At 34.1% G+C, this 16,379-nt stretch overlaps 1 protein-coding gene across 1 annotated transcript in view; it reads right to left on the minus strand.

Annotated features, from left to right (window-relative positions):
- The window catches only part of Pkn2 (protein kinase N2), a 95,862-nt gene that overhangs the window by 56,885 nt on the left and 22,598 nt on the right, over positions 1-16,379 (minus strand). The window contains exon 2 of the mRNA XM_050160205.1: positions 7,284-7,584. Coding sequence (XP_050016162.1) covers positions 7,284-7,584 — 301 coding nt within the window. The remainder of the gene's footprint in view (positions 1-7,283; positions 7,585-16,379) is intronic.

The raw sequence follows: 16,379 nt of genomic DNA on the forward strand, positions 1-16,379 counted from the left end.
ATTAGAAAACAGATATTTACAATTCAAAACAGTAGCAAACTTACAGTTATAAAATAACAATGAAAATAATTTTACGGTTGGAGGGATCATCACAACACGAACTGTATTAAAGGGTTACAACATTAGGACCACTGTCCTAAACTTTTTGAACCGTCTCCAGTATAGAAATCTGGTACTCATGATGTGTCAGACCATGCTGGAGTTTATGTTAACAAGGTGTTTTATGATGGGGGATAACATTTCTAGAAAGAGTAATTATAACATAGGGGGTTGGGGCTTTGAGTCACATGATATAAGACTATCAGTACAGCTCAGAGAACATATCCTGACTAGAGATACAGCTTTTGAGTTATCAGAAAATAGAGCATGGTTAAAAGATCTCTAGGGATGGAACTTCAGAAGGCCAGAACATACTGATTTGTTATCACCCATCCCCACCACAAATTTGTAATACATTTGATATGCTGCTTCTGGTGCTTTTCCTTTTAAAGTAGCATTTGTAATGCACATGCGTGTGTACACATGCAAATGTATCATAATGGAGGTGTAGATGCTAGAGGACTAATTGTAGAAGTCAGTTCTTGCCTTCCACCACGGAAGTCCTGGAGACAGAATTCAGGTCACCAGGTAAGGCAAGAAATCTTTACTCCTCTAAGCCATCTTACTGTCTGGCTTCTGGCATTTTTAATATTTTGACAAAACCACAACTGAGTGCTTTGAAGAAATATTAGCGATTTAGAACATGGGAATATCTTTAGATCAAATGCTTCCCTGATCTTTAAAAAACATTTATTTTTATTTCATGTGCATATGTGTTTTGCCTGCATGTATGTAAGTCCATCACATGCACGCAGTGCTTGTGTCGGCTGGAAGTGGAACTGGATCACCTAGAAATGGAGTTACAAGTGGCTGTGAACTGCTATGTGGGTGCTAAGAACTAAACTCAGGCCCTCTGCAAGAGCATCAAGTGCTCCTAGACATCTCTCTAGTCCCCACTGATTTACTTTCCTTCCCTGTGCTAGAAAACTTTTCTTAAGATTTTACTTACATCCACAGAGGTTTCACATTCTGATCAGCTGAGCTTAGGTGCCTTATGCTTGACACATATGCTATTACAAACAGCTTGTTCACAAATACCCCAGTGAAGAACATACTGTCTAGCTTCTTTTTCTTTTTATAAATAATAAAAACAAAGTCTGAAGGTCATCCAAGTGGTAACCAACCATAAAGCAATGTAATGATCTAGCTATGTGACTACTCAATCATATATAACCTTTGGTCTTCATTTATAGCTAATTGACTCTATGCTCAAAATTCATCAAGGTGTACTTGTACAGCCTGAGTGTCTGCTTAGGAGACAAAGCTATTTACTTCATTTAAAACAGTTAAGAGAAAAGACAGTTAAAACAAACCAGGCCAAATCTATATTAATAAAAGTACTATACGGAAGCACTACTTATCTATTTCCTTAAGCGTCTATCTATCTACAAGTCCACAAGGTGCTAAGTACTACTTATTAACCAACATTTCGGTTTACACTTGGCACTTAAAGACTGATTAATTTCTATGTGAGCTAACAAAGAACATTCCATGATATTATTCTTTTTAAAGTTTTATTTTACTTTTAACTGATGAATAACCATTGTATACAATATGATGTTTCATTTCTACACCAGAAATACCCAAATCATGCTAATTAACCAGCTCTTTGTGCTCTATCTCTGAGTTGGATGTTTTTAGGTTAGGCAAATGAACTGATATACAATACTTGTCACTTTATATAGCTTATTCTACTTGTGATAATGCCCACTAGGTTCACACATGTTTCAGTAACTGTTTCCAGCTATTTAAGAGCTTAATGGTATTCCCCATGTATATAAAAGCATGCGAGGGTGCAGTGATACTAGATCTTGAACATAGAGCCTTGTGCTTGTTAAGAGTACTGTCAAATGAGCTATATTCAGACTGAAATTTTACTTTTAATCCATTTGTTTACTGATGACACGTCAACTGTGCCCACAGATTAGATATGGTGGAAAATATTGCAAGAAACACGGGGGTGTGGCCATCATCTCTTTGATGTGATAATTTTGACTCCTTTGATTAAAAACCCAGAAGAAAGACACACTACTGAACTATATGGCAATTCTTTTGTGTTTGTAGCACTAGAGACTGAATGGGGGCCTTGCACACACTCTTACTACTGACGTATTTTTTCTTTTACTTATGACAAAACTCCATTCTGTTTCCCATACTAGATTTGCTAACTTGCAATAGCACCAAGAATACACAAGAATTTCCTTCTCTCCATCCTTGTCAGTATGGATCCTTCAACTTCTAAATAATTAACTCATCTAAATGGGGGGAAAAATGTCTCTCTCTGGTTTTCAGCTATATTTCTCGAACAATTAAGTATTGAACAGACACTTCTATTTGCATGTCCTCTGAGAAGTACCTACAATTAGAGTTTCTGTTTTGTTGGGTTTTTTTTTTACCCCCCCCCTTATTTTTGTGGTATGGGTAGAAACCAGAGCCTCACACTCTCAGTGAACTACACCTACAGTTCTAGTCAAGCTTTTGGTCTTTTTTTTTTTTTTTAAATAAAACAAAACAAAACAAAAAGCTAAGGTAATTAATGTTTTCTTTATTGATAGTCTGAGTTCCTCAAAAAATACTGTAATATATGATTTGCATATATTTTCTGCAACCTGTATTGCCTCTTCAATCTATTATTTCCTTTGTCATGAAAAAGTCTTTTAAATTTGCTGTAATCCCATTTATTTATTTATCTATTTTCAAGAAGGCCTTACTCAGGTTGATGACATGGAATTTTTTTTGTAGTTTGCTTCTAGTAGCTTATAGTTTCAAATCTTACACTTAAACATGTAATCCATTTTTAATTTATTCTGTTATAAGGGTGAGTTAAAGGCCCATTTTATTTTTCTACATGTGGCTATCCAGCTTCCTAAACACTATTTATTGAAGCGGCCTTCTCTAATGCATATTCCAAGCACTTTGCCAAAACTGCACAAATGTGTAGGCTTATCTCTGGGCCAGATAACTTCATTAGTTGATATGTCTGTTTTGTGCCAATATCATGCTGTTTTAATTAGTATAGTTTAAAAATATACTTTGAAAACCAGTAATCTGATACTTCTAGTTTTTCCTTTTTCCTAAATGGCTCTGGTCATTCAATCTTCTGTGATCCCATACAAGTTTTATGGATACTGCCTATTAATATCTCTGTGAAGAATGATATTGGAGGCTGGCAAAATGCCACAAGGGGTCAAAGTGTTTACCATCCAGGACAATGACGTAAGTCTGAGCCCCGTAACCTAGGATGTATGGAGAGAACCAATTCCTGAAAGTTCTTCTGATCTCCACACATGTGGCTCATAAACACATACATATACATGAACATGCATACCCCACATGCTGCTAATAAAAAAAATACTGAGTTTTTTTTGTCAGAGACTGCATTAAATCTATTTTACATCTTCCAATGACTCAAACATATCCACTGTGCTATATCCACAATCCTTTGTATTTACTTTGTATTTTTAACACATTATATTTATCCGTATTTACTTTGTATTTTAAGACATTGCCTAACTAGCTTCTCTGGACTGGACTTAAATTCACTTTGTTGCCCAGGGAGACCTTGAAGTTGCAACCCTCCTACCTTCTAAATTAGTTTACAGGCCTGCACTACCAGACTTGTTTACAATACTAATTATTCTATGGATGAACACAAGACATTTTCCAACTGATTTAAGACATTTAAATTTTTATAGGCAATGTTTTACAATTTGAATTAAACAGTTTGTTCATCTACTTGATTAAATGAGGTACTAAATATGTGAAATATGCTATTATAAGTAGGACTATTTTCTTAATTTCTTTTTCAGATATTTTACTATTGATGTATAAAATACTACTAGTTTTGTATGTTGATTTTGTATTACACAACTTTACTAAACTTCATTATCAGTTCTAAAAGTTTTGGAGTGGAATTTTAGGGAGTTAAACAGAAGTCTCTCTATCAAAATAGTCCTGTCAGCAAACAGATAATTCCTCTCTTTGTTATTGTCTAGATGCATTTTATTTCTTTTCTTCCTTCATTGCTTTGGCTAACATTTCTGGGACTTTACTATCTAGAACTGGTAAGAGTGGTTATCCTGTCTTGCTTCTGATCTTGGAGAAAAAGCTTTCAACTATTTAGCATTACAATGTGAACTATGAGGCTAAATCTCATATATTGTTATATGGGTATGTGCATGTATGTGTGTTGAGGAACATTCTAACTACATCTAATTTGTTGAGTTGTTATCATGAAAGAAGCTGACCAGGCCTTTATGATAAACAACATTTCAGAATTTTATAATTAAGAAGTACACCTAATAAAAATCCTTATTTTGAAAATAGGTAAAATTGTTTACTGTACACAGCAAGTATACAATATGAGACCCTATATGAAGCTAGCTAAAAGGCAAAAGTTGGCACACATAGCTCTCTCCTCTGGCCCCAATATGTGTGCTATGGCACATGTGCAACCAATGATTTGAAAGTTATTACAGAGATGAATCAGTGTGCAAATCTGACAACTAGAGTTCAGATCCCCAGAATCACATAAAAGTCAGACATGGAAATGCACACATCTGCAATCTCAGTACTCCCACAGGGAGATAGGAGGCACAGACAGGAGAAACCTCAGAAGCTAACCGGCCAGTTAGCCTGGTGTTCACAGCAGTAAACACTATAAGATCCTGTATCAAGTGAGGTAAAACAAAGTTGTCTCCTCTTGCCTCCATATATGTGCCATGGCATGTGTATATGTGCCTGTACTACACACACACACTAAATAAATGCATAATTTAACAAAATTACTAAGTTTTACTCCAACATACTGATATGTTAAGGAATCAGAACACAAAGTGATATTATATACATTTAGCTTCCAATTATCTACAAAGTAAATATTCAACAGTTTTGGTTTTATCTTGAAACTTTTTTTAAGCTTATTCTCTACCTCATTTAATGTTTAAAGTGAAATGACAAATTATACTTTGATAATAATTACAAAAGTGAAGCATAATTTTGATTTGCTGCATTTGAAACATCTAATATTCACAGTTATATGCTCCCATGTTCCATATTCTATAACAAGCCTAGAAAACATCAAGGGTCACACAGTGAGGGATAAACGTGAATGGAAATAAATTACATCACAATAATGAATGAGCAAAGCAGCCCAGAGAGGATAAGAATAAATTGGCCAGGACTGTTTCACAACGTAGCTTTTGAGGGAGCCCAAGAATATGACAGTAGGGCTTAAAGGAAGTCACTAAAAAAAAAAAAAAATATCTTTCAAGAGATGGTCAATATTCTAAAGTATTTAATGTTAAGTGATGGACAGAATATTAGTGGCTTCCAGGAATCAGTTCTGGGAGTGGAAACTACCTGAGAAGTAATGGAACATTCTAAGTAGATCTAATGATAATTCCATAGATACATTATGTACATTTGTTTAAAACCATCAAATCATATACTTAAACATATATGCAAACCATTCACATATATTTATATGTAATTTTATTCCATTAATGCTCATTTTTAAACAGGGACTAAAGAAAACAAAAGGGTAGCTATATTTTGTTGCTAAAACATTCAAATTTTCATGAATCACAAGGCAGTTCTCAGTATTCTAAAGAAAAAAATGCTTTCTCTAAATAGAGTTTAAAGCTCTAGCAGTTTCTTATTTTAGACTTCCAAAGACGCAATAGGCAAGACATGTAGAACTTGGCAGAGAACCAAACACAACAGACTATCTTAGTTTATAAAATACTACTACTAAAAACGGAATTTTCACAATGCATGTTTCCATTTATAATATAATTACGGAATTTGTGGGTAAGAGACTACTAGCCGAGGAGTAGAAAGTGTATAACCAGTCTGACTATTCTGAGCAAATTAATTCATACCTTTGGGACTGTTTCAGTTATAAAACGGAAAAACTGGTTTCCTATTATTTATGTCATTTTAAAGATTAAGTTCTAGTACATGGTTGAAGTCTATATACAGAGCCTTCTCCAAATAAAAGTCCTAAGTCCCAGATGTTTAAGGTAATAAAGTAGAGGAGGAGTACTAAATACTGTTATTTTTAGAAATTTTTTAGAATGTTAGTTTTACACCTATTAACTCTTACTAGCTAATCACACAGTAATCTAAAATCTCTGCTACTAGGGTTTTACTCTTTATGAATGACTTTTCCTTTACCTGTTCACTTATTGCAAATGAAAGGATCACACAGCTTAATTTATGTCACTTAAAAGATCATATTTGCAATAACAAAACTATTTTACCACAAGTGTCTTAAATGTTTTGTATAAAGCTATAGAAAGAATATACATAGGGAAGTGGATAATGGTATAAACAGACATTTTTCTTGAAAAGTTATACAATAAAAAAAGCAAAGCTGCCTTTATGAAGAGGTCTGAAGGAGAGGTAATTTTGCTATTTTCACCTTTTGCACTACTGAAAAAATTTCTAACTGTTAATTCTTTAAAAATAATGGTCTTAGGTTCGAACCATGAGTTAGTTAGTTCCCTCTTATTTTCTATAATTACAGAGAAGTAAAAGGCAAGTTTCAGTTCTTGCTTTGTTTTTATTTTTATTTTTATTTTTTTGAATTAAACAATGAGCATGATAATGTAGGTACTTAATTCAGCTTTTTTGTACCCAAACACCAGGGTGATAAATTGGATTAATGGCTGAAAAATCTGAAGTATCTACTTTTACAGAATGCATATTATTTCACAATTACAAGGGGGCAAGTGGAGGTCATAAGAATATTTGTCTTCCCACCATGTGGTTACAGGCTCCAGCACAAAGGCTCAGAAGCAAACACCCTTAGTGGCTAAGCTGTCTTGTCAGCCTGTGGAATGAATTCTTCACTTTTAAAAGTCAACTGGTACACTTTTGCTTCAGATCTTAAGGTTAAAAGCATTTGGCTGACTCCATACTAGACAATACTAGATTGACAATACTAGAAAATAATGCCACGCCCTGTCCTACTGACTGGGGATAAGAAAATACAAGAGCTATTTATCTTTCAGTAAATGTTTCAACTCAGTAACCTTATGAACAGTGATATAAACAAGGCATTAACCACAAAGAAAAAGTCTTTGTACTTTAGAACAGCTAAAAACTACTATCATAAAATTTAGAATTCTCTGGAAGAACATATATCCTACAAATATATAAAAATCGAAAAAGTACAATACCTGCAGCATCTTCTGGATCCGATACAACAATGTGTGCATTCAATTCTTGTAGTTTGTGATGTAATTCTTCTAATTTTTTATTTGACTTTTTCAAAATGTTGTCTACATAAGCCAAATTTTTTTTATCTGTTGTGACTTTCCTCAGATTTTCAGCTCCTTCTTTGATTTTCAGTTCTTTCCTTATTTCTCTCTTGATTCGATCTTTGATGTCATCCAATTTCTGTTGCACCATTGTATCTGAAAAGTCTAATTTTTGAACAGCACTCACGTTCTCAGAAAATGAAAGACTCCGGGAATCTCCCTATAATAAATAAGTAAGTAAGTAAGTAAGCAAGCAGACATCCAACATTGGAATCTAGAAAAGCACATGTAGCATCAAGGATAAGTGTTTGTATCATGAAAAGACTACTTATTAACTGAATTATATTTAGGTTTCTCCTTAATAGGCAACAGTGTACTTATTTTGCTGAATTAAAACCACATTGAATAAAAGTTTAAATATTCTGTCCACTTACTAAGTAATGTTATTTGACAAACACACTTACATTGAAATGAGCTAGGCATGGTGGTTCATACCTCTAACCCCAAAAGGAAGCTGTGGCAGAAGGATGGCAAGGTTAAGGGCCAGTCTGGGTTATACAGCAAGGTTATATCTCAAATAATCTAGGTAAGTACATGGATCATAACACATCTACAACACAAAGGCATCACAGAGTTGTGTAAAGATGGTTAAATTGTCACTCTCATATTATAAACTCTGGGCAAGTTATTTCATCTTTAGAAACTCAATTCAATTATCTATAGCATCTGGAATACAGTATTAGCGGCCTTTCAGAGCTATTTGGTAATTCAAGACATTCTAAGAGAAATTTCAAGTATAATTTTGCCTCACTAATAACTTAATAAAATTCTAAAGGAGAATAATGTTATCTTCTATTTAAAAAAAAAAAAAACAGAAAAACAGCAAAACAAAATAAATACTTTTCTGGTCACTTTTTATCATATCACAATACATAGACTTGTAAACATGATATTCAGAATTGCATATATATTTTTCAAGGCTATCTCATCTGATAAGTTTAGTTGGGAATACAAAACCAGAAAATTATTAATAGAAAATATCTCTAAATTATGCCTTTAAATACTAAGATGGTGCCTGTATAATTAATTTTCTTATGTATACAATATTCTGTCTTTGTCAATGCCTGCAGGCCAGAAGAGGGCACCAGACCCCATTACAGATGGTTGCAAGCCACTATGTGGTTGCTGGGAATTGAACTCAGGACCTTTGGTAGAGCAGGCAACGCTCTTAACCTCTGAGCCATCTCTCCAACCCCCTTAATTTTCTTAATATAGAACATCAGCTAAGTAAATCCAACATACTTTTAAAACAGCCAAAGTTACGTTTTAGCTATTTTTACTTGTCCAATTAGACTAATAATAGTGGATATTAGTCTAATAGGATTGCTTGAACATTCTTAAGTTCTGAGAGGCAATCATACATCGGTTTCCTGTGAGAAGAGCTGAGTTTATTGATAGGATGGAAAAGAGGATGACATTTCTCTGTGCAGCATGTTTACCTACTTCTGGAAATACAGACTTAATGAAATAAAAGACTGCCTTTCAGTTCCCATCACACACACACACACACACACACACACACACACACACACGTATGTATATGTGTATATATGAGTAAGTACTATTTAAATTTTTGGTATATTACCTTTTACATCTAATTCAAGACAGAGCTTCTCTGTAGCTTTGGAGCCTGTCTTGGAACTAGCTCTTGTAGACTAGGCTATCCTCAAACTCATAGAGATCCGCCTGCCTTGCCTCCTGAGTACTGAGGTTAAAGGTGCACGCCACCACCATCTGGCCCCTTTTACATCTAATTCTTAATCTCTAATAAAAATATGTCATGCAAAGTAGGGGGAAAGGTGAGCAGAGGGTAGCCTCATANAACTGGTTTCTAATATTCTTAAGGCTAAGATCTCCTTGACATTCTGACGAAACAAAACACACTATAAAAAAATGTTAATGCATCTCTATATAATCTCTATACTGTACTCTATGCATCTTATCTAAACTAATTCCTGAAATGTGCCTATTGACTTTAAATTTAATTTTATCAAAGTGTGTTATTCTTCCAGGGATAAAATACTGCTGCAAATTTTCAGCATTCATTCACAAATACATTCATTCACATAGTGCTGGTGATAAAACTCAAGTTTCACATATTAGCCAAGCACCCTACCCTAAACTACATCCCCAGTTCCTTCAACATTTATAATTCAGTGAGTCTCATCATTTTAATTTCCAAGTCACCTTAGGTTAGGTACTGGAAACACCAGTCATATGATGAACGCCAAAGAATAAAAAATTCCCACTGTACAGCCTTTTGGAAAATAGCTTGAAGCAAAAAATGCTTAGATAAGACTTTAAATTAATCCAACTCTACTAGGTATTTCAATTCTTTTAAGTTCACCAGAAAATATCACAGAAATGAACAAGTTCTTGGATTAATATTATGCAGTAAGTCACTAGTCCTTAAAATTTCTTGGTTCATGATATCCTTCACTTTAGTAACTTCTTTCCTTATTCTTTGTAGGCCAAAAAAAACCTAACAGTTCTGTTAAGTAAATAGTAAGATCCAACTACCTTAATATTTTTTTAACAATTTAGCCATGGTATACAGTGACAATACAAATTGAAACAAAAGTATAACATTTACATAACAGCTTTTAATGGCTGTTAAAATAAAAAGATAAAAATAGCTCACATATTTGATGTGAATTCTTTGACATCCTTTCCTTACTTCCACTCTTTGTTCTTTTCAGATTGTTCTCCAAAGTCCAACAATATCAAGTTGTGTGAAATTACTTTGAGAAACCATGTTTCTTGGCTCTATCACCATGCATGTTATAACTTTGGGATATACCACCTCTCTGTCTCCAATTACTTGTTCCAAGTTCCTTCTTGGCCTGGGTAACTTTTTGTTTCAAAGTTCATGATAACCTTCCTGGAAAGAATTTCCTGCCAATGTTCTCCCTTAGGAGTTAAATGACTCTCCTGTGTGCTGGTACCATGGACCTTGTTTAAATGGTTATTTCTCTTGTTATGTGATCACTCCAAAGACTAAGAGCGTTCGACGGCAGGATTATAGTTGGCACATAAACTTTTTTAAAAAAGAAAAAGATATGTTTAAAACATTCACACACACACATGAATTTAAAAACTCATGCTTCCCTCTTTCTGATAAAAAGAATACTTGTTGAAGCTCAGAAGCAAACTAGGATTCCACCATTGAGAAGTCAGATACAAACTTTGACTGATAACAGATTGGCTCCCTCTTCTTTTCCACAAATCTGACTTTTTAGTAACCATATTATTACTCCCACCTTTTTCTGTGACATGAATCAATTACCTTTAGGACAGGAACAAGGGGTGTACATATAGCCATTAAGTTAGGATAAACAATTGTTCTAGATACCAGATCCAGATCCCAAAAAGGTTAGAATATTCTCCACCCCTACCTCAGCCTTTCCTTAGGCATAGTAGTCTCAGTATGTAGATATGGTGTGGGAAGTCCTTTTGTATAAGTGTTGTTTTAATTGGTTAATGAATAAAGAATCTGCTTGTGATAGGGTAGAGTAGAGCTAGGCAGGGAAAACTACATTGAATGCTGGGAGAAAGAAGGCATAGTCAGAGGAAGCCATGCAACCTCCAGAGAAAGATGCAAATTGTCAGCCGGAACCTTGTGGTAAAACATAAAATAATAGGAATGAGTTAATTCTAGATGTAAGAGCTAGCCAGTAAGAAACTAGAGCTAATAAGGCAAACAGTGATTTAATTAATACAGTTTGAGTCTGAGCAGCCGGGAATGAACGAGTAGCCTCATACAGCATAGCTATGGTTGGCCTGGAACTCTTTTGTAGGCCAGCCTAGCCTCATCAAGATCCTCCTCCTTCTGCCTCCAGCATGAGCCACCACTATCCTTTTAAAACATTTTAAAAAATTAAAAATTTTAAATTTTAGTAAGAATAAACTGAAGGTTTACTTAAAACAACCATAATTTTCTTATATTTACAATAACTGAAATAACGCATTTAATCCCCTAAATTGTAATGCTTCTATCCCCAGAAACAAAATGTCTATAACACCAGGAACTATTACTAGGCAATGAAATAAATAATACTCTTAACTTGAATAAACTAAATTAACTACAGAAAAATAGTTCATAACCAGTGGGAGATCCTTAGTGGCAACTTCTGCCTTAGTATTTTCTGTTGAGTGAGAACTGACATCTATACCTACCTTAATTACTAGCTTCATGCTTTTATCTACTAGTTCAGAACATCTTTCTATAGAAAGTGTAGTGTGGAGACATGCACCTATTACCACAGCACTTGGGAGGCAAACAAGAAAGCTGAGACTAACTGGCCTATCAGCAAGCAGTTCAAGAACTGTTTAAACTACATGGTGAGAGTGTATCTGGAAAAACAAACTGACAGAGTTGTCAAGCATGGCCCAGGTCCTCAATTTGATCCCCACCACCACACTGTAAAACAGCAACAAAAATAAAGTTGGATCGAACTTCTAGTTACAAAGTCACTGTTATATTTATTAATATGATCAGAAAGTATAAGAACAAGAGAGGAAAATGAGTACATGAGCTATTTCTAGACATAATGCTAAACTATCAACTGGACAGACTATCCACAACCACTGAATATACATGAAGAAAACCCACATTTCCCCTATCTTTTATCACTGAAACTAACTGCATGCTTAGCTACTCCACATTCTGATCAAAATAATCTGAAATCTGCGGTTTACATACATTCTAATTTTATTTTGCTTTGCAAAGGCTCTAGTGTTTTTTAAAAACTACTAATCTAAGTCCAACATTAACCAAATGACTGACCGAAACGTCTTAAACTGTTTTAACAAGGTTTGCATTATCAATCGCATCTATTAATATTTAATACATAATAAATTTTCTGTCATCTATCTTTAAAGCAACATTCAAATTTTACACATGTGAACCCATTTGTGAAATTAATGTCCTAAGAATCATCTTTACAACTAAAATGATTAAATAAGGCTTCAATTGGCAGGACAATAAAAACAACCAAATTAATAATAGACAAAACAAAAATTACAAGAAATTTCAGAGGAAACAAATAAATTTAAATTTTTAAATAAATAGACTGAGTAAGAGACTAAAAATAATTAGTACATCAGACAGATAACTGAGGAAAATAAATTCCCAATTAAGAAATAAAAATTCATCTGAATTATTTTCATTAAAGAAAATCGCTGCTTTGACAAAAAAGACTACACCATTCTTTGTCCATTTGATAAACATTTATAAACGTCATAATGCTGACTATATGTAGTTCTAAGACTAATGGCCTTAATAGATAGTTATTAATATAAATAGAAACTTACAATGATGCCTTTTGATCTAGTAATTATAATTGTAAAAATAAAATAGAAGAAAACATAAATAATCAGGATGCTACTTAAGTGTCATAACAAAAAATTTACAGAATCAAATTTCTCTTACAGCTTCAATTAACCCACTCACTCACAACAGTTATATCTGCTAATCTACACAATTTTTCCAAATGTTATGCTTAACATAAAAATGGAAAAAGATACTAAACTAGTCATAGCTATCCCTAGGACAAAATATTAACAGGGATTTTACTCTATTCTTCCAAATTTTACATATTTTCTCTAGCCTTTGGAAATAAGATTTTTTTCTATTCTTTTATTTTGCCGATAATAAGGACAGTTTTTAGAAGAAACCAAAAGCAGCATTCACTTTATTTCAATTCTGTCAAATTAAAAAATTTATAATGGTATCTAACACCATGTATTTGCTATTAAAGCTTTTTAATTCAATATTTCTATTGTAAGAAATGGAACTACAAATTCTTCTTTAAGTATACCAAATCATTGACAGTCAGGAATTTCAAATGAAGAAATGTATTATGTGTAAAGCTATGTTTACAAAACGCATACTTTATGAAACAAAATTCTGGTTTTAGTTTAAAACATAAATTGGCATTTTCAATCTACTGTACTTCAATAAGTTCACAATATAGTTAAGAAAACATTGAAATAAGAATAGGACCAGATTTGAAAAATAAAGCCTGCCACTTGTGACCAAGTACTTCATTTTAGAGGAGACAGGAAAAAAAGACGTTTATGCCTCACTGGCAAGGTCCCCAGAGCAAAGGCTGTTACTTCTACTGCATTTCAGAAATACAAAAGTCTGACTTGACAGATGCCAAAAAATGTTGGAACACCCATGAAAACCTTGGGTGTCACAATTCACATGCTGTTGACTATAAGGAATAAAAAATCATTTGGTCTAACCCCCTTGACTGTAGTTTGAGGCAATCAGGTTGAAAGTAGTCAAGCAAATAATCTAAGATCACAAAGTAACCTGGCTAGTTCAGGACAGTAGCCTTCTGACTCCTGGTCTGGTGCTCTTTTTTGCTATACCTTCTTTAATGAGGACCCTTCAGAATACTCATTTCCTATATTTGAACTAAGCCTTGACCTAAATGACTTGCATTGCAACTTTCTCAAGTCAGGGGCATTGGCAAACACAGGTCTTTCCTCTCTTGTTTCACCCTAATCCATCCTTTATACTTCAGAGGCCTAATCCAACAGCAGTTCAATGCAATCCCTAGTAGGAGTGTTCCAACACATACATGGCATACCATCACTTTCCCTCTTCCCAGTTTGCTTATATACAAAATAGGGCTTTGGTTTTCCTGTTGTTTTAGTATTTAACTACTTATTTGAAACAATACACAGTAGTGAAAATATAAAAAGTGACTTTTTTCTCAGCCCATTTATCATCTGTGTAAAGGAGAGTTACTGATTTCCTTGAGTTAATCTTGTATCCTCCTACATTACTAAAGGCGTTATTGAGTTGTAGAAGTTCCTTGGTAGAATTTTTGTGGTTATTTATGTAAACTATATTATCAGCAAATATTGAGAGTTTGACTTCTTTTCTGATTTGTATCCCTTGATCTCCTTTTGTTGTGTTATTGCTCTAGCTAGAACCTCAAGTACTATATTGAATAGATATGAAGAGTGGACAAACTTGTCTTGCTCCTGATTTCAGTGGGATCACTTTGAGTTTCTCTCCATTTAGTTTGATGTTGGCTGTTGGCATGCTGTATATTGCCTTTATTATGTTTAGGTATAATCCTTGTATTCTTGCTCTCTTCAAGACCTTTATCATGAAGGAATGTTTTACTTTGTCAAAGGCTTTTTCAGATCATATGTTTGGGTTTTTTTTTCCAGTTTGTTTATATGGTGGATTACATTGACAGGTTTTCATATGTTGAGCCACCCCTGGCATCTCTGGGATGAAGCCCTTGATCATGGTGGATGATGATTCTGATGTGTTCTTGGATTTGGTTTGTCAGTATTTTATTGAGTATTTTTGCATCAATGCTCATGAATTGAGATTGGTCTGTACTTCTCTATTTTTAGTAATGTCTTTGTGTGGCTTGGGTATCAGGGTAATTGGAGCCTCATAAAAAGAGTTTGGCAATATTCCTTATGTTTCTATTGTGTGGAAGAATTTGAGAAGTATTGGTATTAGTTCTTCTTTAAAAATCTTGCAGAATTCTCAGCTGAAACCATCCTGTATGGGCTTTTTTTTTTTTTTTTTAGTTGGGAGACTTCTGATGACTATTTCTATTTCTTTGGCAGTCATAGGTTTATTTGTCTTGTCTTGATTTAATTCTGGTAAGTGATATTTATCCATAAAATTGTTCATTTCCTTTAAGTTTTCCAATTTTGTGAAGTACAGGTTTTTGAAATGTAACCTGATGATTCTCTGGATTTCCTCCGTATCTGTTGTTATGTTCCCCCTTTTCATTTCTGATTTTGTTAATTTGTTATTCTCTCTCTGCCTTTTGGTTAGTTTGGGTAAAAGTTTGTTTTGTTGATTTTTCTCAACCAACACTTTGTCTCATTGATATTTCATATTCTTTTCTTTGTTTCTATTTTGTTGATTTCAGCTCTCAATTTGATTTTGTCTAGTCCCCCTAAGTGAGTTTGTTTCTTTTTGTTCTGGAGTTTTCAGGTGTTCTGTTGATGCACTGGTGTGGGATTTTGCCAGCTTCTTTGTGTAGGCATTTGGAACTATGAACTTTCCTCTTAACACTGTTTTCATTGTGTCCCCTAAATTTGGGTATGTTGTGTGGATATTTTCAATGAATTTTAGGAAGTCTTTACTTTCTTTATTTCTTCTTTGAGCCACTAATGATTCAGATGATTCATATCTATCGCCATGCACAAAATTCAAGTCCAAATGGATCAAATACCTCAAGATAAAACAAACTACACTGAATCTCATAGAAGAGAATGTGGGAAGTACACTTGAACACATTGGCACAAGAGACCACTTCCTAAATATAACTCCAGTAGCACAGACACTAAGAGAAACAACTAATAAATGGGACCTCCTGAAACTGAAATGCTTCTGTGAGGCAAAGGGCACGATCAACAAGACAAAATGGCAGACTATAGAATGGGAAAAGATCTTCACCAACCCCACATCAAAAAGAGAACTGATCTCCAAAATATACAAAGGACTTAAGAAATTGATCATCAAAAGAACAAATAATCCAACAAAAAAAATGAAATGCAGGCCTAAACAGAGAACTCTCAACAGACAAATCTAAAATGGCTGAAAGACACTTAAGGAAATGTTCAACATCCTTAGCCATCAGAGAAATGCAAATCAAACAACTCTGAGATCCTATCTTACACCTATAAGAATGGCCAAGATCAAAAACACCGATGACAACTTATGCTGGAGAGGATGTGGGGCAAAAGGAACACTCCTCCATTGCTGGTAGGAGTGCAACTTGGTAGAATCCCTTTGGATATCAGTATAGCAATTTCTCAGAAAATTAGGAAACAACCTTCTTCAAGACCCAGCAATACCACTTTTGGGTATATACCCAAAGGATGCTCAATTTGTACCACAAGGACATGTGTTCAACTATGTTTATAGCAGCATTGTTTGTCATAGCCAAAACCTGGAAACAACTT

The sequence above is a fragment of the Alexandromys fortis genome, unplaced genomic scaffold (genome assembly GCF_014885135.2).
Source record: "Alexandromys fortis isolate MF-2015 unplaced genomic scaffold, M_Fortis_MF-2015_v1.1 scaffold_124, whole genome shotgun sequence".
NCBI classification, from domain to species: Eukaryota; Metazoa; Chordata; class Mammalia; order Rodentia; family Cricetidae; genus Alexandromys; species Alexandromys fortis.